This window comes from Diadema antillarum, unplaced genomic scaffold, assembly GCF_040938485.1.
Source record: "Diadema antillarum isolate AM-2024a unplaced genomic scaffold, OU_Dant_1.0 scf00000207, whole genome shotgun sequence".
Classification (NCBI taxonomy): Eukaryota; Metazoa; Echinodermata; class Echinoidea; order Diadematoida; family Diadematidae; genus Diadema; species Diadema antillarum.
Window position 1 is genome coordinate 864,115 of NW_027271096.1, and position 26,709 is coordinate 890,823.

Genomic DNA, 26,709 nt, shown 5'->3' on the forward strand with positions numbered 1-26,709 from the left:
ATCCTGTGTCAGTTGGGTATAAACGGCCAGTGGCGCCGCATCGTACGCCATCGCAAATGCGTAGCGAGAACTGCCCTGTGCGGCCAGAGTACACACCTCAGCTATTGATTTCTTCGGGAGCATCTATGCAGCGTCTGAATGTTTTCTTGGGAGGGGATTTTTTAATTGCATACTGCTTTCCTGCTCTGGCCGCCACCTGCCTTGCCTTTCATTGCATTGCTCAATAACGGTATCCATCTTTTGGTGTGGTAGAACCAGTATCGGTATTGATTTTTTGAGACAGGTGGAGGGGGGGGGGGGGGGGTAAGATGTTGAAAATGATTTTGTAGCATTTGGTCCAAGTCAAATTGAATTGGTAGTATCAACAAACCGTCAATTTCTTTTCATAAATGCCTACTATGTGTCTTCCAATCCATGAATAAACTGTGAGGAAATATGTTGTAACTGAGAACCGATGAATGCTTTGAAAGCGATAGTCTATGAAATCCAATAAGTTTTTTGCATGTTAACAGTGTAGCACATGCTGCATTTGTCGATTGATGCAGAAGGAAAGAATGGTATCTCATAACTCACTGTGTGGTACAGTCCCACAGCCTGCTATCAGGGGAGATTTGTAAACAAGGTGTCTTTCAAATTCTCCACCAAGAATTAGTCAAACTTGAGTGCCTTGGCCCCCTCATCTTACAATGTACGGACATCTAGACCGAAAACACTCTCCCCGTATCAAACTGATCACCTGCGAGTCTGTGCCATTAACATTCAATCCAGGCAGTGTGCGCAGAACAATCTCTCCAAATTTACAGCCCCACCAGTGTTTTGCCCCAGCATTATCTGCTGATTGGGCTAAAACAGCGACAGATAAACCAAAATTTGCCGGGCACGTCCAAGCTCATTTCCAGCCAAGAGCAATCCTATCAGCATCGTCATCAAAGCTTGACCACGTTATCGCCAATTTCTGTGACTTTTTTTTTTATTTTGCCATCTCCTGCCATGGGCAAAGGGTTGCCAGAATGTTTAGGCCGTTAAAAGAAAACTCCTACCAATGTGTAAGTTGGATTACATACAGAGGAGTGAGTTCTCACAACTAAAGACAATGAACATTTCATTAAAGTCAGACCAAAAAGAAAAAGAAAAAAGAAAAGAATAAGTTTAAATGTGTTCAAGAAAGAGTGATATAAGTTTCAATCACTATGTGAATTAGATGACATAAATGGGTACAATTCTCCCATTGGTTTATTTATATAACAATGCTCCAAAAATCTCTATATCAGTTCTCAAACTTCCTCTTATGTAAAAGTACCCTCCTGCATAAAAGTGCCACATAGTCATTTCAACTCTAAATTAATAACAGGAATAATTATTTACTCTTCGTGTTCTGTCTGTTTGACTTTCCCTCTATTTGCTGAAGTTGACTTTAATGTGGCAGAGCCATAGTCTACAAGAGCCGGAAGTTGCTGCCCTGTAGTTGGGGGACGTAAAACACTGTACATCAAAGCACCCGCTTATAATGAAATCAGTTTTTATGTCCATTTTACTTCCTCCTGTTCGTAATGACAAAATGAGTGGTGCACCTGTCACAAGTTTTTTATTCCCCCATAGATCTCTTTTGACCTTATACAGTACATTGCATGCTGCATCATTGATGCTATGACAGGAAAGCCTTGTTGTGAGCTGTCGGAGATGTCAGCAGCTATTACTCGTAAAAAAGAAGAGTGTAATAAAGTTTGCATCATCATGCTTAAATTTGACAGATGCTGTGAAAAGATTATTCCGTAACGCTTTTTCAAATTCCCATTGATATGTCAAACATTTCAGGCTTTTAGAAGGAATATATGTTGGCCTACTGTTCTCTTACATAGAGAAAGCAAAACTGTTTTTAAAACCACTCATGTTCTTGGAAGAAAGTAGTGAAAGTGACCAATTGCTTACAGTTATTCTGATAAACTTTTCTGTTTGTAGGATATTAATTGATAAGCAGCCTGTGCATGAGAAAATGTATATAGCCACAAAAGTGATCTTTCCATAGGCCTGTTTCTACTTGGCATCTCTAAGAGTCTGTTGTATGGAAGGGTTATTACAGTGTATCTCAACAATTTCAGCAACCCTATCATTAGTCAATTAGATCTCTTAAAATTATGGATAGCCCTTACATGTAATGGAATGATTTAAAAAAAAAATGAAGTAATTGTACCATCAAACAATCTGAGAAAACAGGATTTCAAAATGTACATGGATGACAGTTGTGCTTTACAACCATTTTAACCCGTTGAGGACAGTTTGATTTTGCTACAACACGCATTTCCCATAGATACCTGCCTGAGTATATTCGGGACTCATCCTCGACAGGTTAATGTGTGAGAAATTGAACATATTCAAGCGCAACGCTCTTTGAAAACCAGCAATTTTGTAAAAATTTGGATGATTTTGATTTATAATTATGAAAACTGCATCACAGCAGATGATGAACACTACAATGCATGCTGCTGAGATACCTATCCTATTTGGTCTCAGTGATTATGATATGCCAGTATTTTGAATGATTGAAGAGCGAGCTTTAGTGAATGCGATGCGATTTTATGTGTGTTTATGCATTTCAGAGGTTTCAGAGGAAGAAAGAGAGAGGAAGGGGAAAAAAAGAACACAAAAAAAACGATTTCATCATAGATGAGATAAATTGCGCTTTGCGTCAGTCCCAAGCATCTTATCTAAAGTACACACTGACCCCTTGCGTAGGTAGAGATTTATATGCTCATCTGAGACAGAAATTTATACTTTTATCCATACTGCTTGTGGGATGCCACTGTGTGGGAGATCTGAGTCAGGGCATTTAATTTCGAGTCATCGGTCTTAAAGGTGGAAAACAGCCTTTTGAGCATGCCATGAACCCGGTGTACACTTTTCTACTTCTACTCAATCATGATTACAATGCATCTGCTGCACAAGTTATGTGTACAGCTTGCAATTGAGCATCAGAAATAAAGTCAATATATTTATATTTTTTTGGTCAAAATATAGACAACACAGGAGTGAATAGCATTAACCTTGTGAAAAAAGGCTATTTAGAACAGTGATGCTGAAAATTCTGCAGGTCTTAAAGTGACGTAATGTTTCTATAAAAGAGTGTTTGTGTAGTGATGTACTTATCTATTGCAAATAAAAAATTGGAATGGCCCCCAGGCAAACATGAAAGAATAAAACTTTATTCTGGAAGGCGTTGTAATAGTCCCCTGTGCATTGCCAGTAAAACTGTTAATATCTACATGATGGCTTGTATCACAGCAGTGCATAGACATATTTTTAAATGTTTTTAATGTCGTCATTGTGTGTGTTTGTTTGAGCTAGCATATCCTAGACCAAATCATTGTTGTGTAAGATATTGATAGAAAGAGATGGATGCATGTAAAGGAGAGAGCCTGCACCAAGTGAGGGGGGGGGGGGGGAGAAGAAAATGAACAGATGGCTCAAAACTCAAAAGACTCTTTTTTTACTATAGCAATGAGAGCATTATCACTTGTTTCTTATGTTTAATCACCAATGATTCAAAAAGCATGCAATATTGACTAGATGCCTTTAGCACCGGTGTTGACGTAGGTGCCAAGAAATGCATCCCCCACCCCTATTCTCTCTTCAGCGAAGGCGCAAACAGCTATAATCAATTTCACACTAGGCTGGCTGCCAACATTTGTGGCAGGTCTGTGCCGTAACGCTGCGTAGACGCGCTGTGGTCAAGTTGGGCTTTCTTTGGAAATGCAGCGATTTGATTTGATTCTCAGGAAATTATACTGCCCCGATGTATCCAGAGATTTCTCTGAAGCGTCCGTGAGAAACAATGTGGAGAGTTTATACGTATATGCTGTCTAGACGCGATGGTAAACGTGAAAGTCTCAGAGATTGAATTGCAAAAAATAACTGCATAAAGTCAAGCAGCTTGAAGGTCAAGCTCTTTGTGCTTCTTCGTCTTCCCTTATTACTATTCTTCAAACGTTGCATTCATGCACTTGTGTTGAAAGTTTATCTGTATAAATGCTAGTAATATATTGAATGTATCTCTCTGTGCTTTTTATTCTACTGGAATCTGAAATAAGAAAAATCAATCAAAGGGCAAAGATGTCTTAAATACTCTTTAAAATGCAACTGTACAGGGGAGGAATGTTGCATCTCTCTACCTAGCAGAAAACAGGCCCTTGATTTTCATTTGATTGCCAGAAGCAGATACATGACACCTCAATTTTGATTGCCACATGACAGTATCATAAGCACAACTTCTTGCAAATTTTTGGACAACCAAAAAAGCACCAAACAAACACGTCATTTTCGTAATGATTGTCAGGTTTTGTGATGACCGCTGTTGACGTCAATTCCTGCCCAAAACAGGAAAGAGAGATGAACGGCTGCAGCGTCAGATTCTTTGTGTGTAATTCAGTGTACCCTGTTCACTTCCAGTCATTTCATCATCCATTTTTTGTCATTCCTTTATTCTCTTCAGGATATTTAAACTGCATTGCTCTATCTTTGTAATGCAGAAGAAATCATACAATTATGTGTTATATATGTATGTATGTATCTATATATGTATATAGTTATAGCTATATATATCTCAGTTTAATGCCCAAATGATTTACGGGGAAGCACATAATCTTCGGTCTTTATTTCAATTGTTGCTGAAGAAATGGTGGAGAAATTTTGCTATTATGACATCTTGTTGAGGGAGTGTGTGATTTTGTGAAAGATCAATATAGCAGTTCAACAGTATACTGCAGAATATTGACATTTCCTGAATCACAAAGAGCATTAGAAATTCACAAGTTATTTTTGATAGATGAAAATGAGAGCTGTCTGTCGTTGCTTGTCGAATCTCTTGTTATAACAAATTTTCACCTGCCAAGTCTCTTTGTCTCTCAGTCACTCTGCAAGCATGCCCCGTTAGATGGCATCTTATGACTACTTTCACTTTTGCTTTTTGCCTGCGGGCTTTCTTTGTCTACCACTGAAGAAAATGAAAGATCTTGAAATATTTGTGACTTCTGCCGGTCATTTGCTGGAAGGTAGAAGTCACTGGTAACGAAAGCATGCTATCGAATCAATCACAATCATGGTCTTTCGTCTCACACTTGTCAAATTATGAGGAACGATTTTGAGATGGCAGGTGAGTGCTGGGGGGGGGGGGGGAATTGTGTCAACAATCGGTCGCCAGAAATTATTTTGTCACCATTGCCGCGTCAGTATTTCTCTGTTTGCTTGTACTGCACCTCCTTATTCTTATGTTCTCTGTGCTCGCGACTGAAGACACATTCTGGTCAAATTTCAATCATCCACACCACGCCTTTCATCATGCATTAAGGACGGGGACGGCTGTCGTGGAGCCAGCCAAGTGTTAAGATCTCTGCAGGAAGATACAGCAAGAATGCACAACATCAATTTTCAGGAGGTTAAATTTTTCTCCAGTTTCCATGGTAACGAAGGTATCTCCGTGAGGCATCATGCCCAGCCAACACTCTACTCACTCACCCTCTCTCTCTCTCTCTCTCTCTCTCTCTCCCACCTGACTGGTGGTGTCTAATTGCATTGACAGTTCAGTCCAATGAAGATCAAGTGCACTCTCATTATCAAGGACCACTCCGTGAGCTGGTAAGAGTGAGTTCTCGGACCAACCATGTGTGGGATCAATTCCGTCTCTTTCCTGGCTCTCCGGGACTTAGCATCTGTTGTTTTTGTTATTGGCTATTGCTTTTTTTTGAAAGCCAATCTAGCCTGCATAATAGTAAGTGCAATATAACTGATAGTAGTATCAATAACAGTATATATTCACCCATATGCATTTGTGCATGCATGAATATATCATGTACAAATGCATAATGCATTACTTATGTGTATGTGTAAATTATTCATAAACATGGTATATGCACAGTGTATTTTACTTTTATGTGATAAATGGCTTTATCACAACAAACTGAAATGTACGAAATACAATACAGCAGTCATGGGCTTATGTTTTATGGTTCAATTATTATCATTTTTTGTTATAATCTCTTGAAAAAACAGAATTGTATAACCCTCCTTCTGAGAGATCCCCATTATGTTGTCTTTCCTATAAACTTCTGTCATATACCTGATGTAGTCACAGCCATGATAAGGTAAGAATAAGATACAGTTTGTCACAGGGGCAGCCAAACTCCAGCACATGGCTTAAGTGGTACATAGGGTTGGAATGCTCAGGGGGCAAAATCTCTTCCCCTGTTACCGTCCCCCATGTGCGATAATTGCAGTCAATCAGATGATGTCGCAAACGTTTTGTACCTGTACACATTATCGTGGTGAAACTCATGACAGTATTTGAATCAGTGTTTGGCAGTGATTATTGGAGGTACGCTGGTTAGTGCTTTTCAATTGAGCTGGTGATCACATTGTAATTAGACATATATTTGGATGAGTTTAGTGCAGACGTACAAGGCTGACGTTGTTACGCTTTTCATCGACGCCAAGGTGGTAATTCTCTCTTTTTTGCTGTGGCTACTACGGCATGGGATGAATCATTCTGTTTCAACATTTTTACCCTACAGAAGATGTGTTTGCTGGCCATGTGATAGTGTCAAATATGCAATGTATACCATGAAATATCCTCAGTAATGTGAGTGTAAGTTGATTGCTGGTATTCCAGATCTGTTCTTGAGAGTGGCTTCTCCCTCTTTTCTATTCCTTTATTTTTTTCACTCTTATGAGGGAATATGACCCAAATGAGACCTTAGATCACGAAAGTGTCACCTCGTAATACAGTTGGTATTGGTGAAAAGGTTGACGATCATACAATGTGTAGTTTTTCGAAGCAGTCAAGGAAGTAGGCATGTTTACAGTCGCAAGATCTTTGGGATGGACTTTGTCGTGTTTTTCTCGTTGGGTTGGGCAATCAATGGACTGTCGATGTCCTGCTTTCATTTGCTCTTTAAAGACGCCTTTTCTTTTCTTTTCTTCCTGCACCGTCCTTTCATTGTTCTTTTTCATCAATGTACGTTGTGCTGATTGAGAGCGCTTACCGCATGTCATTGATTCATGATCTGTAGTCACTATATGGATTGTCCACCTTGCAGATGTGTGCTGAGAGGTTATGAAATCAAGTCTAGTACATGGAACAGTGGCTCAGCAAGGAATTTTCTTTTGCTTAGAAGGCTCAAGGTTGCCATCTTAACTCACTTTATATAGTAAATGAAGAGAGCTACAATCATGGCTAAGAATTTGCCTTAAAATACGGTGGGGGAAACAGTCAAGTCCCTTAGAAAGTTGAAATAAGAAGGGGATCCTCTGCCTATCAATGTAAAGGCATTAAAACAAACAAACAAACAAGTAAACAAAAATAAGTCTTGTAGGTATTGACCTCTCCCCCTACAAAGATTGCATAATATTGTGTGAAAACGATTGTCCCAGAAGAAACGGAGGCATACTTTATGTTCCCATTACCCATACATGACCTGCAATACAACCTCTGTGAACAGTCATTTTCTTTTGTGGGCATGGGGTGTGAATGTCTGGGGAATGAAATTGTGACTGTCAAATTAAAGTCACATGCCAAGAAAAAAGAAATGGGTAAGTATTAGACTTGCAAGAGAAAGAATGAGAGTAATTTGATAATGACGGTGATTTTGTGGTGGGAAAAGAAAATTGGGTTCCCACTATCCAGGTCGTGATTGTTGCTTGTGGAGAATATAACGGGAGACTCTGCCTAGACATGCTGTGTTACATTTAAAAGCCCTCTATTACTTGAGGGCACTCTAATTGTCTATTGATTGATTTCCAATACGTCTTTTGTAACCTTTTAAAAGTCGGCATCCACTGCACATGTGGCTGTCTCCCTAGTGTGCATGTGGGTGTGTGTGTGTGTGTGTGTGTGTGTGTGTGTGTGTGTGTGTATTAAAAGTAGAGGTGAAGAACCCAAAGGGCTGTAATTCCTCTGTGAATGGAAGAGACAGCCTCTTCATTTTGATTTGTGAGTGTGAGACAGGAGAACTATGTGTTACAGACGATCCATTTCACATATTTGTGATGGTGGAATAATGGAGCACTACAGACGATCCATTTCATGTTGTAATTGTGCAATAATGGCAGAATCAAATGAAGGACATGCGTGTTGCATTAATAACAGCAGCAGCTCAGTGAAGCTTGTGGCAATTTTCCTTTTCTCTCTCTCTCTCTCTCTCTCTCTCTCTCTCTCTCTCTCTCTCTCTCTCTCGCGATCTCCGTAATGTAGCGCAATAATTCTTGCCGGAGTCAACATTGGTACAGTGGGGGGAGAAATAATTGCTAAAGGTTATTCAGCAGTCATTTTGAGAGGCAAGGGTGGCAATATGGTCGGCTCTGAATCAACGCGGATGATGCATGTTCTCACTCGGCCTTAGACTTTTGGAATTGGGTCAGAAAATGACCGTTGCCGTGATGTGCTAAACAGCTGCCTCCAAGTGCTTTGGGGGCAGTTTAATGTCTGTAACATCATTACTTTCTCATTGCCCTGTGCCCAGTATCCGCACGATATTGTGAATGGGCGCCTGTAAATTGCTTCACGACGTCATATAATTGCGCCGAGATTTTAATGTACTCGGCCATTATGAGTAGCGGCAGTGTCTTCTAAACATAGCACCAGATGTAGAATGCTATACCTCAACACTCTCTGCAAAACACCCCTGATGAATTCCACTGCAATTTAGCAGCAGCAGGGGAAATGTTGTTACTGAATTTTATGGGTACCTATATCTCATGTTTTTCACAACCAAGGACAGAAAATTTGCAGTTTGTTGAAAATATTAGATTCAAATATGAAAAATAAAAGAAACAACACAGGAGATAGAATCACTATGTTTGACTGAATGTTATATAAATAATGTTGCTCATGATCATAGCAATTCTTTTACTTGCAACACAGTTTTGTTGCATGCATATCTTTACCCTAGGAATTAACAGAAAGGTTGAATTGGACGATATTTTTTTTTTTAATCTATCAACACCTCAATGCAAGATGCACTTAATGTGACCAGATACCTTGATTTTCCTAAAATAGTCAGATTGATATTCAAGGGAGAGTCTGAAATTAATCAGTGAACAATGTGAAAGTGCATAGTATACCTTCATCCTTCGTATGCAGTTGCTAACTGCCATATGTGGTTTGTTTGCAAAGCATGTCTTATACTGAGTATCAGTTGTCATGAATTGTGATGACAATTTAATAGGTATTTTTTTCACTTATTTTATTACGACACTATGCAATGTTTGCAAACTGCTGACAATCTATCTGACCTATGAGCAGAATGATGGTCAAGGGTTAATTTGAAATGTAAAGTTTGACATGTGCGTGTATACGCTAAGGTTGTTCGCAGTAGGCACCAGGAGTTGAATAGCTTGCAACTTTGGTCGTTGCTGTCGTGTGAATTGCATTCCGAGGTATGGCACGTACGGAATATGGGCTTCTCTTCTGCCGAGACGTCGGAGAGCAGCCTCCGATCAGGTGGCGGCGGTGAGTGCTGGGTGACTGTGCGACCCAACATATCAAAGTCTTGGATCCTGTTAAACTGAAATCGTGGGCAGTAAAGAGGAGGCTACGGTACTGCAATGTGTTTGAAAGAAGAGCAAGCAGCATTTCAAATGTTCAAATGAATATTGTGGCTTTTGTTTTTCCATGACAGCAGCAAACATATTGTATGTGGAAGAGCAAAATGAAGCGTGTTGCTGCCTTTGAAGACATAGTTATCATTATGAGCCTGCAATGCTGTGTAGTACAGAAAGAGCCTGTAGAGATACAAAGTGTATATATCTTCTGAAGGATAAGAAAACATAAAGAGTGAAGAAGAAAAAGGATGCACGAAAAGAAACGCATATGGGAACTGCAGAAAAGCAGCAATAGTCTTACCTCAATGTAAAAATGTGCATGGTTAGCATGCGACCACCAGTGACAAGTCCCTTCTGGTTGGGAGGTGAGAAGTGTAGTGAATCCTGTGTCAACTGAATAATCCAACTGGCTTGAATGAAGGCAAAACACATGCACAAAAGAAAATTAAAAAAACCCAGAACATAGAAAACTGCGAGTTACGCGAGGAGTAGAGATGATGCACACAGCAGCCAGCAGTTACTGTCGGGCGAGTTTTCACGTGATAAATCCGAGAAATATGAATCCAAGACCACTGGTTGGGGTAAGAGGTTTGATGAAATGAATCCTGAGGGGGGAAAAACACGGAGGATTGGCAGAGTGCAGGCTGGAGTACTATTAAAGAGAATGAGGCTGTGCTAGCCAGACGAGGTGGTGCTAAATCTGATGTGTGATTAAAACGATATGAAAGCAATCAGGCCAAACAAGGGACGCCATGCACCTGTGCGTGTGAAACGTTCAAATGAGGGGAAAGCAGTAAGCATCGCTCCGCTCTGCATGTGTGTGTGTGTGTGTGTGTGTGTGTGTGTGTGTGTGTGTGTGTGTGTGTGTGTGTGTTGTTTGTGTGTGCTGGACGGAGAGTAGAGGAAAGAGAGTGGGCGAGAGAAGTTGGATGGAGGGGGGGCGATCGAGAGATGATTCAGAATCGGAGAGCTTTGATCGGCAAGGTAGTGATGACCGTGGAGTGAGACACAAGTGTGGCGAGAAAGGACAACCGATCTACAGCTGATCTAGAGCTGTTGCTTTCTTGTAAAAACACAGAAAAAAAGAAATGAGACACATCGAGAGGGGAGAGAGAGGGAGAGAAGATTTAGCTGAACAATAATATTCATCTCCCACGACACAAAGCCAGTCTATTGTATGATGTGTGCTCTCTAAATGGACTATACACAACCTTTTCTCAGCACGCATGGTATAGTGTGGAGGTGCATATACACACTCTCACTTTTTTTTTCTCTCTCTCCCTTTCTTTCCCTCTCTCTCCCTCCCTTACACACACACACACACACACACACACACACACACACACACACACACACACACACAGAACTTATAGCACTCATTCATTGGTCTGCTAAATCCCACGCCTTTGTGGTACCTCATGCATATTTCATGAGGCTGCAGAGCTAGGAAGGGGAGGGTGGAGTGAAAAGGCAGGTCATTATAATATTGCAACCAGGGTGGCTGGTGTACTCCCGTTGCCAGGCAACCACCGGGTGACGTGAGGGTTGTATGGCCCAGCCTTCATCATTCAGCTCTCCATCTTTTACACATGTGCCCCTTTTTGTTAATTTTTTTCTTTGATGTAAAATCCATCTTTTTCTCATATATGCATGTATGTATGTATGTTTGTGTGTGTATGTGTGTGTATGTTTGAGTTTCCTCCTTTTTTTTTTTCTCCATACCCATCTCACTGTGAAGTCTGGCAAATGAGAAAGTCACATTTTTTGATCCATTGCACATTGAACAAGCCGGCACGTAACATGCTCCTGCTATGTGTAGTCAACAATTTCAAACAAGCAGTCCTTTTGAAATATATATGTATATATTTTTCTCAGAAATATATGTATATATGTATATTTCTTGAAACACAGATCTTTTTTATGACTCTCTCTTCCATACATGACAGTCGGCCGTTAATATCGAGAGATTGAGTGAGAGCCTTGGGATAATCATGCCTCCGCCCTCTCCAGTTTGATCGATGTCTTCCATTATCCACTGAACAATCGCTCAAATGTCATGTGGCGGTCGCAATGTGTTAAGTGACATTGGTGTGAATTTGAATGGGCCAAATCACTCATGTCACTCGGGCGGCCCAGTCGTGCGCGCGAGTCCGGTTTTGAGAAGAAGCAATACCACTCAGCTCAATATAAGAGATGAAGGGGATTAAAAAGAAACTTAAAAAAAAAACCACATCCAAGGAGACTGACAATTAGTCATTTACACCATTTACATATGATGACAGTCTCCTACAAAGAAATGAAACCCAAAGCTACATTTGGATTTAGTGAATACAGCAACTTTAGTCAGACACATCAGTGAAAGTTCAAGGAAAATCGGACAATCTGTTCAACAGTTACGAATCTTAAAGATTTGGTGCCATCATCACTGAATCAGAAGACTGTATAATTTTGTGATGTCATGTATAGAGAACGATAGAAAGAAAATACAAAGAATATCCAACATATTCTCACATTTCTAGCATAGTGAAAGAGCACTTAACATACTGCTTCCAGAAAGCAGTGGAAATGATATCACCTCTAACATATTTCAGTAGTAAGTCAAAGGGAATGTTATCTTTTCACAGAAAATAAGTTATGCAAAATTCTTCTTATATTTTCTGTATATCATATTCTGTATGAGAGGTCACATACTGTAGTTACATTGCAAGTCTTCTCAACCACCAATTGCTGTGCCAGAACATACCACAAGCAAATCATGACCCTGGATGCTGGAAACCTTTGCAAAATAAATAGAAAATAAATAGAAATAAATGAACATTTTTTTGTAATTGTCACTAAATTAAAAATGTCTGCAAAGCAATCAATGACACTTCCAAACCTCAACACTTTTTTGGCAATCTTTAAGAGCCTAAAATTCAAATGATGGACTTTGCCATTTATTTATTTATTTATTTTTTTTTTTATTTTTTTTTTTTGGGGGGGGGGACATTTGCATGCTTTGCCAATTATTAATATGTCAAGTGAAAACAGCCCCAGGCTCTCTATCAGAGTGACTATTTTGTGGCTCATGAAGATCTCCACCTTTACTCATCTCTGCTGACCTGGTCATCACTCTGAAATGACCATCAAAGTGGAGTTAGGGACTCTGGCACAGAATAGGAACACCTGCTCCTAATCAGTGGACCATCATTCATGTGTACTAGCAAGTCAAGATGGTGAACGTAGCAACAATAAAAAAAAAAAAAAGAGAGAGAGAGAGAGATAATTGGAAGGAATGTTTTAGGGTTTGTTCCCTACATGACAAGGCAACTCAGCAGCTGATAGCACCAAGTTTGTACCCAATGATACGTGTGCCTCATACCAGCTAATAATTAGATATCTATTACCAGGCTTTTCATAAGTTCTCCTCAAAAGGAGTGCTATGGATCACGTGAAATCAAGACTACATTTCTGTTGCAATAGCTATGAGCTGAAATGAAGACACAAAAATAGGATTTTTATAATTTGAAAATTCTTTTTTTATGTCCTTAAAGTCACAAGGCCTTTTTGTTCACTCTACAAAACTACAAAATACATTCAGATGAATCCCATGTGGAGAAATCAGCGACAGAAGCAGTCACACGTAGTACACATTCAGGACAAAGACTGAGATTATGGCCATGAATGAGATTGTATTGCAAACTGGGCCTATCCATTATAGTTATTCAGTTCATTATCAGTTTATCATTCAGTTTATTATCAATCACAGATGCAGCAACATGCACCTTGCTATCTTCAATTTGTCCCGTCCTGTAACACTCAGTCCCATTGATCAGTCTTCAACTGCTTGTGAATTTTTTTGTTATTTCTCATTATCACTCTGATAGAAAAGGTTTTACAGCCTTTTTTACATGACTTAAATTATGTATCCCCAAGATAAGATACCAGAGACATGGGGTTGAATTGTCTGTAATATTGTAGTCAAATCATATATCATCATTGATTGATAGGGCCTGTATATTCCATAAAAGAGAGAGAGAAAAAAGAACGTATGGTTCAAATTTCTTGACTGCTTAGAGAGCTTCAAAGCATTATGTTTCTCTGTCTCAATAAATTAGATACCTACCTTGCATAAAATCTCCAAGATTGGACTGTTTGATTTAAGTTCATTTTCCCCCATTGAAATAAAAAACAAGAACAAAACGCTACATGATGGAACATGTACATAGCTACCTGTGAAACATTTCCTGAAAGTAATATGTAATATTTTCCACATTAACAGCACTGGGAGTCCTTCCCCCACCTTCATAAGCAGGTGCACACAAGTTTGCTCTCAAGACAAAACATGTCAATTTTGGTGCAATACTGGATGCGTTGCCGAGCAACCGGCAAAATGACGTCCGAACTTTCTCATTGTCATGTCTGCGTTCTGCACTCTACTTTGTGAGTAAATATGATTATCTTATTAGGGGTAAGGAAAAGATAAGAATTCCCTCTCCTGAACATACAAGGGAGTGACATTCAAATATTGCATAGCATCAGAGGAATCCATGCATTAACCCCCTCAAAACCAACAGCCTTCCGAATGCTATGTTGATGCTGCAGAGAAGCAGGTTGCCATTAGCAACAGCAGAGTTAAGGCATCAAATGTTTTATATATATATATTCCTTAGTATGGAGAGCTTACCACTTTATTGAGATGCTTTTGCTGGTTTTCACTCTCACTCTCCCGTCTGCTCAATTTCTTCCAACTAACATCTATTCTTGGGATTATCATATATCTCCTTCTAGAAGGATGCAAGGGACTTTGTGCTTTTGTGTTGTCAGTCCCTTTGTCTGTCCGTTCATCAGTCTGTTCATCCCAGATCTGGTGACATTATACCATTTCACCTGAACTGGGGCTATTATTCTGAGAATACAAATGTATCAGTGGTATATGATGGGTTAAAATAACTTAATCTAAAAGCAGCCCCTTTTTCTTTTTAGCATGTCGGCCCCATTTGTTTCTCAAAAAAAATTAAAGAAATCACTTTAATGGTGGGTTCTGTCTGATATCACAGATATATGAGGAATACACCCACTTGTGTCCAGTTCATGCGATATGGGGTGCTGCTTTATTTTTGCTTTCATGCAATATGTTCATATGCTGTATTAGAAGCAGAAGGGGATTAGCTCCATAGACTTGTTTGGTGCGTACGGCCTTCTCGCTCTCAAACCAACTTATTGATTTGTCTGGCAGGAGACTTCCGTGAATGTGAAAAACAGGGAAGAGTCGCAATGAAAGGACAAGTTCCACATCCTGCTATCAGTCCCTCAGTTTATGTATGAATATGACTCAGATCAAATCGGCCCCACCCAGTATCGGAGACAAATATATCAAATATATTCCTTCTCTCTTTCTCTTTCCCATTTTTGTCATAGATTCTCTGACTCCCAATTCAGAGAGCAATATTTACATTATTGTGGTAGCTGCTGAGACTGACAGGGCTGAGAAAGCTGCCTGTGTGTAGACAAAGAGTGATAATAAGTTCTGAGCTGCCTTCTTTTAATTTGGAGGGAAAAAATTGTTTGGATATTGGATTAGCTCCTCTGCCTTTTGAGCGATGGTGGGACGCTTAATTGATGTGGATTCAACCAGATAGGAAGAAATATCTGTGGTTGTTTATAAACTGGTCACAGAGTGTCTAAACAACCGGCAGGGTTTGTCCGATCGCCTAATGGACAGGACGGCTGACGAATTGCCGGAGAAGTTATTCCGGGCAAGAGATAAGCGCTAACAAGATGTGTGTATCCATTCAGATATCTCCACTGTCTTCATCTTATATCAATCCCTTACATTGCAACGTGTCCAACCCCGAAACTCTCTTTCATTCTCTCCCTCTTTAATATTCTCTGTCTATCCATCTACCTTTCTGTCTACTGAGCTATATATGTGTATATCTATCGATCTATCTTTCTATCTATCTAACTATCTATCAATCTTTCTATTCAACTATCTATTTATCTATCTTAATTTCCATCTGCCTATCAATTTTCCATGTCTACATTTCCAATTATCTTAACTGTTCTGCCCCTGACCTTTCCTCCCCTTTGTGTCTGAGGACAATGGTTCATTTAATAAGCCCCTTGGACTTCTTACATCTGCTCACATCTTCCACTGTCTTGATTTGCAAATTTCTTACCCTTCTTACCCTACTTTCAATATACTTTTAATTTCTTAAAGTGCTATAGATATTTCTGGTGGTTTTTAGTTGAAATGTACAAATACCTTGTACCTCGTGCTGATCCAAGATACCAAGAAACCCCTTATGAAATATCACAGAGCATACCATTCCAAGAGGAATTCAAAGTTTATTTGATGAAAATCAGTTTTGGAATGGCTGAGACATCCAAGATCAAGTAAAACAAAACGATTGTAATAAAATTTGGGTCCCACTGTTTATTAGGATTGCTCTGTTTTGGATATCTCAGCCATTTCAAAACCAATTTTCATCAAATAGATGTTGAATTCCTCTAGGAATTAGATGCTCTTTTATATTAAATAAGAGGTTTCTCATTATCTCACCAAAAAATGTTAGAAACCTGAAGTTTGGTCTCAACCAAACTATACAATCCCTTTAACCGCTGAGTGTGGCAGGTTGTTCCAAAGGTTGACTGTTTCTGGAGAGAAAAAAAAAGGATGGACTGAAGTATGCTGATGAACACTGGAAGATGCAAAATTGCTTGTCACAACTGCTTCTGCTTCTCTTTGGTTTATATATGTATGTATATATGTATGTATATATATATATATATATATATATATATATATATATATATATATATATATATAATATTGTTTTATTTAATTGTTCTTTCATTCTAGCAGCACCAGTATTCACAGCATCCCATTTTTCTTTCATGTCCATCTCTTCCAATGTTACTTCCTTGTCTGGCCTCATATTAGCCGTGGTCACACTGGCAAAACATCACAAAGTTTTCATTTTGCGAAGTTTAGGATCTCAAAGTTTTGCCAGTGTGACCACAAACTTCTCATTGCAAAACTTCCTACTCAAACTAGGGAAGTTTCCTGGATAGGTCTCTGTCAATCATCTCCTTAGAAATATATATATATATATATATATATATATATATATATATATATATATATATATATATATATATAATATTGTTTTATTTAATCATTCTTTCATTCTAGCAGCACCAGTATTCACAGCATCCCATTTTTCTTTCATGTCCATCTCTTCCAATGTTCCTTCCTTGTCTGGCCTCATATTAGCCGCAGTCACACTGGCAAAACATCACAAAGTTTTCATTTTGCGAAGTTTGGGATCTCGAAGTTTTGCCAGTGTGACCACAAACTTCCCGAAAACTTCTACTCAAACTAGGGAAGTTTCCTGGATCTCTGTCAATCATCTCCTAATTTGAGCAGACTGAACACTCATGCAGCTGAAACTTTGTGAAGTTTGTCACGTGACCAGTCCACCACCTGTTTGTGGGCGGTGCCCTCAAAACTCATTGGGATGTATGTGTGTGCATTGTTACGTCACGATCATTAGCCATCAGGCGGTGCATGCTTTCTTCTATGTTAGCATGCGCACCAGGGACCCTAACTGCAATAACTGAAACATTGAAAAGTTTGGCTTCCAGTGTTTAAAGATGAGCAAGCTTCATGTAGACTTCTCGAAGTTAAACTTCACGATGTTTTGCCAGTGTGACTGCAGCTATTGAGTTTCTTTGCATTTTTTTTTTCTGTTTCCCTGAATACAGAGAGTTAAAGGACAAGTCCACCTTCATATACATAAGGATTGAGAGAATACAGCAATATCAGTAGAACACATCAGTGAAAGTTTAAGGAAAATTGGACAATTCGTTCAAAAGTTACGAATATTTTAAGTATCTGCGCAGTCACTGCTGGAAGAGAAGACTACTACAGTGTATGATGTCGCATGCGTACAACTATCGTGTATAAAGGAAAATAAAAAGAGAATTTCACAAAACTTTACTTTTTGAATAAAGTGCACAGTTCTTCGACTTGCTACTGACGTATGTTAAGGGTAATATTATTCCCCCTGCCTTCTGAAAGAGAGAAGTCGAGTGTTCTTCTGTAATGGGAGAAAAATGGAAATATGTTGAATTTTCTTTATTCTTTCTTTATATCGTTGTACTCATGTGACATCACAAGCTATAGTAGTCTTTTCATCCAGCCGTGGCTGAGCAGAAACTTTAAAAATTCATAACTTTTTAACGGATTGTCCGATTTTGCTCAAGCTCTCACTGATATGTTCTACTAATATTGCTGCATTCACTCAACCCACATGTCTATGAAGGTGAACTTGTTCTTTAAGGTGCTTAGGAACTTCTCTCTATCAAGTTTCACCGTCACCAAGTAATGAAACCTCGCTCCAGATTTTTGAATGTTTATAGGATATTTGATATAATTGGGTCTCTGGAGGGAATCATCTTCTTTTTTTTTCTTAGTTTGACAGATATTAAGTACAGTGCAACATACATGTATGTTTGTTGGAAGTGAGTAATTGCATATGAGACTGAAAGTTGCTAACTTTTGGCTGTAACATCTTGGAAAGAATCAGCAATTTTTGTTAGAGCTCGCTCGAGAAAGAATTCTCAACAGCTCTCTTGCAAGGACTAACTCTTTCCGAGAAAGGCTACAGACTAGATTAGGACAAAACATAGAATGCGTTTAGAGCTGGAAAGAAGTCAACATAACTTGAGACAGACTTGGGAATTGTGCGATAAAGACAACTGTGTACAAATCCTTCCCTACATTGAGCCTGACAGTTTACCTCTTTATGCCTCATTCCGCCATGCCCTCCCCCCCCCCCCCCCCCTTGAAACATCCTCATCTTTGCTCTCCAGTCAGAGAAAAAACACAAGAGTGCCGAATCAGTGGAAGTCATTAGGAAGTCACATCACTCCGGCGACTTTAGTTTTTAGGGTGCTTAAGCGGAACCCGGTGCCAGCAACCAGGGGGAGCGTGACATGCATCCCGTGCGAGCCCGCACCCTCGTTTGTTTTGACAATCGATTTGCAGACTTCCGATACATTCTCAGATGGCTCCCCTCTTGTCAGCCTGCCCTGGGCAGCCACCAAATCTTTAGAAGCAGGATTTAACGAAGAAGAAGAAGAAGAAGAAGAAGAAGAAGAAGAAGAAGAAGAAGAAGAAGAAGAAGAAGAATTATTTTGACTTTTCAAAATGGTATGTTATTTACATCACTCTTGCACACTATTTGCATAGTGAATATGGCGTTTACATACAAAATATTAAAAAAAAGGGGGAAACATATTCGCCCTCGACATTTCTTCTTTTTTTTTGCATTTAATACATCACGGGTGGTTTACAATTTCCATGCAGTAGAATTGAGGTGTTAAATGCAAATCAGGGGATTCAATCAATGGTAAGTGCAAATGAACTGTCTCTGTATGGCTGTCAGGTCTAACAATAATTGGTGACTGCGCTTGCAGTCGGCATGATTGCATTAATTTAACAACTAAAGGAGGTTTTTACAAAAGTGCTGCAGTCAGCTTGTTAACAAAATGCTTGTAACGATGTTATTGAAAGACCAGTTGACTCTTTTCAGCGGGTATACATTAATAACTCAGATATGCTTATTTGGCCAGGTTATGGCGTACATGCTGTGGTAGCAGCCACCAAATCTTTAGAAGCAGGATTTAACAAAGAAGAAGAAGGAGAAGGAGAAGGAGAAGGAGAAGGAGAAGGAGAAGGAGAAGGAGAAGGAGAAGGAGAAGGAGAAGGAGAAGGAGAAGGAGAAGGAGAAGGAGAAGGAGAAGGAGAAGGAGAAGGAGAAGGAGAAGGAGAAGGAGAAGGAGAAGGAGAAGGAGAAGGAGAAGGAGAAGAAGAAGAAAAACGAAAAACGAAAAAGAAACAAGACGGATTAGACTTATTTCTTTTTTAAGGATGTGGGGTTTTTTTTTTCTTTATTTTTCTTTTCTGTTTCTGTTTTTTCTCAGGTGTAGGGACAGTTACCCAATCTCTCACAGAGTGAGATGAAGTGATTTCTTACTAGTATGGAAAACCTTAAAAATAGATGCTTGAATTAATGAAAATTTCTGAGTAGTTTATGCATTCATAGTCTTGTCATTATCTGTCATCCATACATTCAAAACTTTGTCGAGAGAAATAAGTAATGTTGATATTGACTTCAGTCATTTATAACAAAGTTACATTATGAAAATATTGTAACACATCTTTTATCATTTTCTTGATACACATCTTCTAGTGACTGAAATAGATCACAAACATGCTTTGTTAAACCACTGATGTAAAATTCTTCCCCATGCTAGCAGTTTAACAAAACTTTCACAGTTTCACAGTGATATGGTCACAACCACGTCTGCACATTATGTGAGATGATTTCAATATTTCCTCACAAATTTTTTATTGACCCACTAATATTGCATGAAATTTCCCTTTAAATTCTTAGTTAAAATAAATGAATGAGAATATTGTGTAATTTCTCCATCAAATTATTGTACTGTCTTAATATGAAAACCTTTACAGGCAGTCATTGAAGTTACAGCATTATCCACCAAAAACATACTATTTATAAAATATACAAATGTGCATAAACCTTAAAGAATGCTGCAAATTGTTGACATCATCGCCAAATCTAATTTTATGGATGTGGTTGCTACTATTAAGTGTACTTCTGATTTTTTTTTTCAATACTTACAGTGCTATGACATTTTTCTTTTTTGCGCAAATGTAATGCACAAAATTGTCTTTCTGTTTGTTTGTTTTTTTATGCCAGTATGGTTGTAAAATGGTGATGTGCTAGAAGTTCTGTTTCTCCAGAAAGGTATTACTTGTTTTATGAAATTTGTTCAGAAAGGTTTATTTAAAGGAAATTCATTATTTATGTCTGCTGAATGAGTCTTCTTGTACAGTTTTAGGTTCCAGGCTGGATGTTATTGCAAAGAAAAAAAGAGATCATTTATATGTTATGCCTTTCATGTACTTTACAGAGGCAACATGAAAAATGGGCAGGGGTACTGGAGATTGCAGAATATGAACACTCGACAAATGAAAAGAAAAGCAGGGAATGTATCACATGGTTAAGAATGTATTCATGAAATGAGGTTTACACAAGAAAGTAGTATTCAAGTCTGTGTGTCAACATTTTGATTTTTGACTTCTTCATTTTTTAGGAAAATCTGACAAGTTTTATTGTGAAAGCCCTTTTTCTTACATGCTCTCTGGCAAGTTTTTATTTCTCTGTGTCAATTTTTTTGAGGTTTCATAGTCTGTATTAAGAATGGTGTATTGTGATTTGCATAATTCACCCATTAAGAATGAGATTTCTTCAGCCTCTACCCCTCCCCCCCCCCTTCTTGTGAAACAAAATTTTCACCAGTGAAGCTGCAATGGAGGCTTTCAGTCTCACCTGCCAAGATGGCGGGCCGACTTTGGCACCTTGATGCTCCCTTCCAGCATCCGTCATTCCCGTTTCGAGGTAATGATGTGGAGCGGGATCTTGTCTTTCGGAAAGCGAGACATTCGTCTTCTCGGGGGCTGATTCACTAGCTAGCTGCTCTCCTGCGCTCACTAATGCCGGACACTTAATCCGTTCTTGCCACTTAGGATTGCGCATCTCTTCTCGCTTGGAAAACACACATAAGTCAGTATTGATTTACCTGCAGCCCATTAACTTGCAAGTCTTTGACTTTTTGTGAGCTGTCCTGACAACACGCATCTCTTTTCCTTTTTTTCCCTAGATTTACTGTGAGAAGAGGAAAACACCCCCAGTTAGATTATTGTCTTTCAATTAAGAATGCAGGTTTATATGTTTACTATATGAGGATTTCTTGAAGATTTGCTGGCTAGGAGAAGAGTGTAATAAAAAGGCAAAATTTGGTATTTGCGCCACTTCAGAAGAAGTGCATATTCTTTGACAAATACTTGATTGCAGTCATCAGAGCATGAGATACGTCAGGGTCCATGTTAGAGTAAACCGATATACGTGAGGCTAGTGATTACGATTGAATGAATTTCATCAAATCCATGAAAAACCCAAACCTTTTCATCTTGAATATATTTCCTCCATGACATCGCATCATCCACCCTCGTCAATCCAGGGTGGATAATGAAAATAATTACAACCTCATTTGCAAACCTCAGAATTACAATAATTTATGATATTTAGAAGTCCATCGTATTGATCGATGATAATGATGAATAGTTAGCTGAATTTGCAATAATTCTAATCATGTAAGAGCAAACAATCTGATTTGCCACTAATAATTTATATTTACATTTACAATCATATTGGAAGCACATGATATATCCATACATACATATGTATGTATATACATTGTATAGTTTTACATACATTGTGTGTATATATACACTCCTGTATGTATATATATATATATATATATATATATATATATATATATATATACTGTATATATATATATATATATATATATATAGATAGATAGATATGGATATAGATATATTATAAATCCATTGATCTGAAAATATCAAAGGGTGTAGTCTCCCTCAATTTCATCTGTTCTCTCAGATTGAGAATGGCATATTCACACACATATACACACTCCACAAATTCAGCCATTTACATTACAGATGCATGAATTCAAGCTGATTTTCCTTTGCTAATGGCTCATCAGTCTTGAAGGCAATCAAAGCTATTCTCATCCACATCTTTCATTGCATGAGGATCGACCAAAATACCACACCATGTGCCATGCATTGGTGGAGACATTGGATTACACAGATTTAATGTTGGCACAGCAAAAGGCGCAGCATTTGCATAAAGAGTCGGAATGCTGGACGCTGCGCCGTTTCGCCCCACGACTGCGACATTTCCTGGCCTGCGGATCGCGAGAAGTGTCAACAAAGTTCAGGATGTGCAGCCAGTATGAATTATGTATAGTGCTTAGTTTCATGTAAAGTTAGAATGGAGGGGGGGGGCAGGAAGATGGAGAAAATGGAGGGAATGGCAATATACAACATTCAGATAATGGTGCAGCGTTTGGGTAAGATAAACGGGGATATTGCATGTACCCCTCTTTGCCTTGTGGAGGGGGAAAAGTGGCCTGTAGCAAATGTGGGCCAAAGTACCATATGGCCCTACGGTGTCTGAATTGTTGTCCTATAATACCCAGAGTAGCATTATGTTGAACAGATGAAGATACTGGACTTAGAGGCATTAGTGTAGCCCTGGTTTCACTGGGAATGGTTCTTTTGTTCATGACTGAACGACGACGGACTTGTTGAAGACAGGGGCTTACGTTTCCATTTATTTGAAGGTTGCAGCTTCACTATTTCTCCTTGAAAGAGGACTAAAGACCATTGGCAGGTTAAGCTACTCAGAATAAATGTAGAGCTGGCTAATGCTACTAAGCGGAATGGAGAATAAACTGTAGAGGTGTAAGGATATTACCTGTAAGGATTTAGCAAATGAGGTCAGCCTCATCTACATTTGCTTGAGTTCATGGAATGTGGGATACTACAGTCTCACATCATGAACTCAATATACAATCAGGTGTGTATTGGGGACTATGAGAATAAGAGTCTCTTACTATGTAATCTAGGTATTTCAAAGAGCTTAGTAACACATGCATGTGATCTGAAGAAAAATCTAACCTCACCAAATAGACCCTACTGTAAAAGTAAAAATTTTTGCATATTTTGCATGCCATGAAACTAGTGCAGAAATGCAAATACATTAAATTTTGGCTTGTTGTACATAACACTGTTTTTTTTTTATTCCACAGATTTGAATAAAAACCTGTGAAATTCATCTTACCCAGCTGAGTGCGAATAATTGTTCATATGAATATTTCCCTTTTTATGGTAGCAGTGCATTCAACTTTGTTGTGTCTGTAAGGGAGTTTTGTACATATCAGTGAAGGTATCTATTTTCAGTCTGATCATTTTCTCTTCTAATATTCTGAGTGTTTGGTAAGAATGTAGCCAGGTGCTACACATCTTACTTTCCCTTTTTTCCCATGACAACTAAAGGTCTCTATCTGGCAAGTAATGTGGATGGACACTCACTTGCCTGTTCAAATTATTGGGGCCCTTGCCTGAAATGCCCCATTAGAGAAAGTGGGAGAGATACTTATTGTAGTGCCTCAGTATGGTGTCTTGGCATTATTTCATTGCAACATGATGTGGTGTGAAAGTGCCATTTCATGTCCTTGGTAGGATTTTTATTTTTTATTTTAACTCGAGGACCTTAACGATTGTGATGCTCCTAAGTGTGATGCCCTGAGCATTGGTTATGCACATTTGCATTTGTCGGTGCCACGAGTGCTAGATTTCGGTCACAGCGGCCTGATTTTAGCTATGGTATTCATGCGACTGCTTTCTCGGTGCCATCCCTGAAGCCCCAAAGCCCAAATCCCGTACTGTCACCATCCATTCCATCTTTGCTGGACATGATTGGGAGTAAAGAGAGTGAAAAAAAAAATGGTAAGATAAATTTCTCAGAAAGTGTTGCACAAGAGAGAGAATAGAAACATGTTGCATCTCAAAGGTCGACATCTAGAATTGGTGTCACAAATTTCTGGTAATTTTCTGTTGCAGAATAACCTCACTGCATGTTCAAAGGGAAATTATTAAATCCATTATCTGTCTTCCTGTCTTCATTGCATGAAAAAGGCTTTATTTTGTAACATAATCTCAGCAGCTTGTGTTTTCCGAAGGCAATAGGTAAAATGGTGCTTAACTTACTTTTGTCTCACCCACACACAAACGCCCACACAATAACAGACATACACATGGGGTAACATACTTAATCCTGTTATCTTTTAAACACTCTTCACTGAAATTAAATGTTCTATTTTAATTTCAAGCCACTGTTTACCATTGGTACCAGTGATTAAAAAATGTTCGAGTTACCACATTTTTATGCATATGTATAGTTCAGTTTTATCACAAAACATCCTACCACATAAAAATTTTGCAATAAATCCACAAATATGAGGAGATATCACAAATTTTCTTAATAAACCATGAATGGAGATAGTTTACTATAAAAATGATTTTAATAAAACTATTGTTTATTGATTATACTGATTAACACTTTTACATTGGTTGTTTATATCCCTAGCTCACATTTTAGAACTATTTTGAAGCACTAAAGCTGGGTGCTTTTTTTCATCTGCAAATGGTAAATAGTGGCTTTAAAGTAATTTCCAAAACTCCCACAGACTGACCTTCCATGTACTCTACTTGAATTTCCTGTGCTCTATTTACCTTTACTTTAATATATGATATAAATACATTCATTTTTACCTGGTGAATAATCCGGGTGTGAAAAGCCCCAAAGGGTCCATAAAACTGCACCCTACAAATTATGTACATATATTTCAGGTGCCACAGAACATTTTTTTTTAAACCCGTTTCATACTGAATTATGAAATCCCTTATTAAATACACAGGCTACCAGGTTCCCGAATGGAACGGGTTAAGCTGGAGAGGCTGTGGGTCATTGGTAACCTATATACAGGTGTACCACCCCAGCCCTTGTTCTGCAGCCCCTGTATTTGTTTACCATAAAACCAGAAATGTTTGCATGCATTTTAATTTCAGGAATCTCACAAGAGCCAAAATTTGCATAATTATTAATAAACTGCATACAAAAGTCCTTGTCTATACTACATGCATTGAATGCCTGTGGCAGTTTGTGAAAATTTCATGCTACGAAAAATGCCGTCGGCTCCAATTCACAAAAATTTTATGCCGACAAAGTGTCTTGCCGTACAGTAAACTATTTTTGCCCTTTGTTGTCTCTTTGTAATCTTGTCTGCGTACTCATGCAGTTGTGTAATATGACAGCATTCTTCTGTTTTATCTCACTTTGATAGTAACATTACATCATACTGTGTCACCCCCTCTTTAATACTCTTCCTCTCTATCTCCCTCCCTCCTACCAATCTCCAGGTCTGCCACGCCCTACCACGGCTTCATGATCATGAACCGCCTCAGTCTCCACAACCTGACTGAGCCCATCACTAAGGAGCTGGAGTATACCCTACAGGAACCCTTCCTTCTCTACAAGACCACAAAAGGTTGGTGATGATGATGATGATGATGAAACAGCATTTATATAGCACCATTTATCTGAAGAAATATTCAAATGTGCCTGGCTCCCACAATATGTCACACATTATTCACAAATTTGCTGGAAAGGATATGTCTTCAGTTTAGATTTGAAGGTATTAAAGTTGTTACAATTCCAAAGCGGGACTGGTAGAGAGTTCCAACAGAAGAGAAGGCTCTATCCCCATACATTTTTAGGTGGGTATTCGGCACATGGACTTCTACACCACACACACTGTGCTGTCTATTGTTCAGGTATTGCATTGTCATAAGGTCATTCGGTCCTTTAATAGGTTATCTGAAATACACCCTACAGGAACCCTTCCTCCTCTACAAGACCACAAAGATTGGTGATGAACCCTTAACCCTCCATCCTACACCACACACTCTCTGCTGCATGTTGCCAAGGTGTTTCATTGCCATTGGTCATTTCACTGGACTTTTAACCCCATGTAATATTTGCCATCTACCAAGTGTAATGATTTGGCAACAGATAGATATATCTGGTTTGTCTTCTCATCCTCACAAAGCAGTCTCATTCATTAAGCCAGGGCTCCACACTGTCTTTTGTTTGTTTATTTTACTTGCCTGGCATGAAATATTACTGTAAAAGTGGAAATTTTCGCAGTGTTGAAATTTTCGCGCATTTCGCGCAACCAGAAACTAGCGCAAAAATAAAAGCAGGCGAATAATTTTGCTTGCCATATGTTCCAGTAGTTGACATCTTGATTCCGTGGAATTAAAAACATGCGAAACTCTTCTAACCCCGCCGAGCGCGAAAAATTAGTCGCGCGAAAATATCCACTTTTACAGTACTTGCCCCGAGCAAGTGAGCAAGTTCAAGTGTTGAGCCCTGATTACTGTAAAACCAGAAATATACCTGGCATGAAAGTTGTAAATGGGAGCCAACAACCTTTTTAGCAGCATGAAACTTTCATAATTGCTAGCCATGGAAAAAAAAATACAAGTATACCACATGTACCTGTAATCTAGTGATTTGTTGATATGAAACACTCAACGAAACTGAA

General features: G+C 38.8%; 2 protein-coding genes across 2 annotated transcripts in view; one reads left to right on the forward strand and one right to left on the reverse strand.

Annotated features, from left to right (window-relative positions):
- Positions 1–10,009, reverse strand: part of LOC139724088 (uncharacterized) — a 105,706-nt gene extending 95,697 nt beyond the window's left edge. The window contains exon 1 of the transcript XR_011710408.1: positions 9,890–10,009. The gene's annotated coding sequence lies outside the window, so the exon portion shown is untranslated. The remainder of the gene's footprint in view (positions 1–9,889) is intronic.
- LOC139724087 (mRNA-decapping enzyme 1B-like) overlaps positions 1–26,709 on the forward strand; it is a 140,201-nt gene that overhangs the window by 82,845 nt on the left and 30,647 nt on the right. Inside the window, exon 3 of the mRNA XM_071635288.1 lies at positions 25,523–25,650. Coding sequence (XP_071491389.1) covers positions 25,523–25,650 — 128 coding nt within the window. The remainder of the gene's footprint in view (positions 1–25,522; positions 25,651–26,709) is intronic.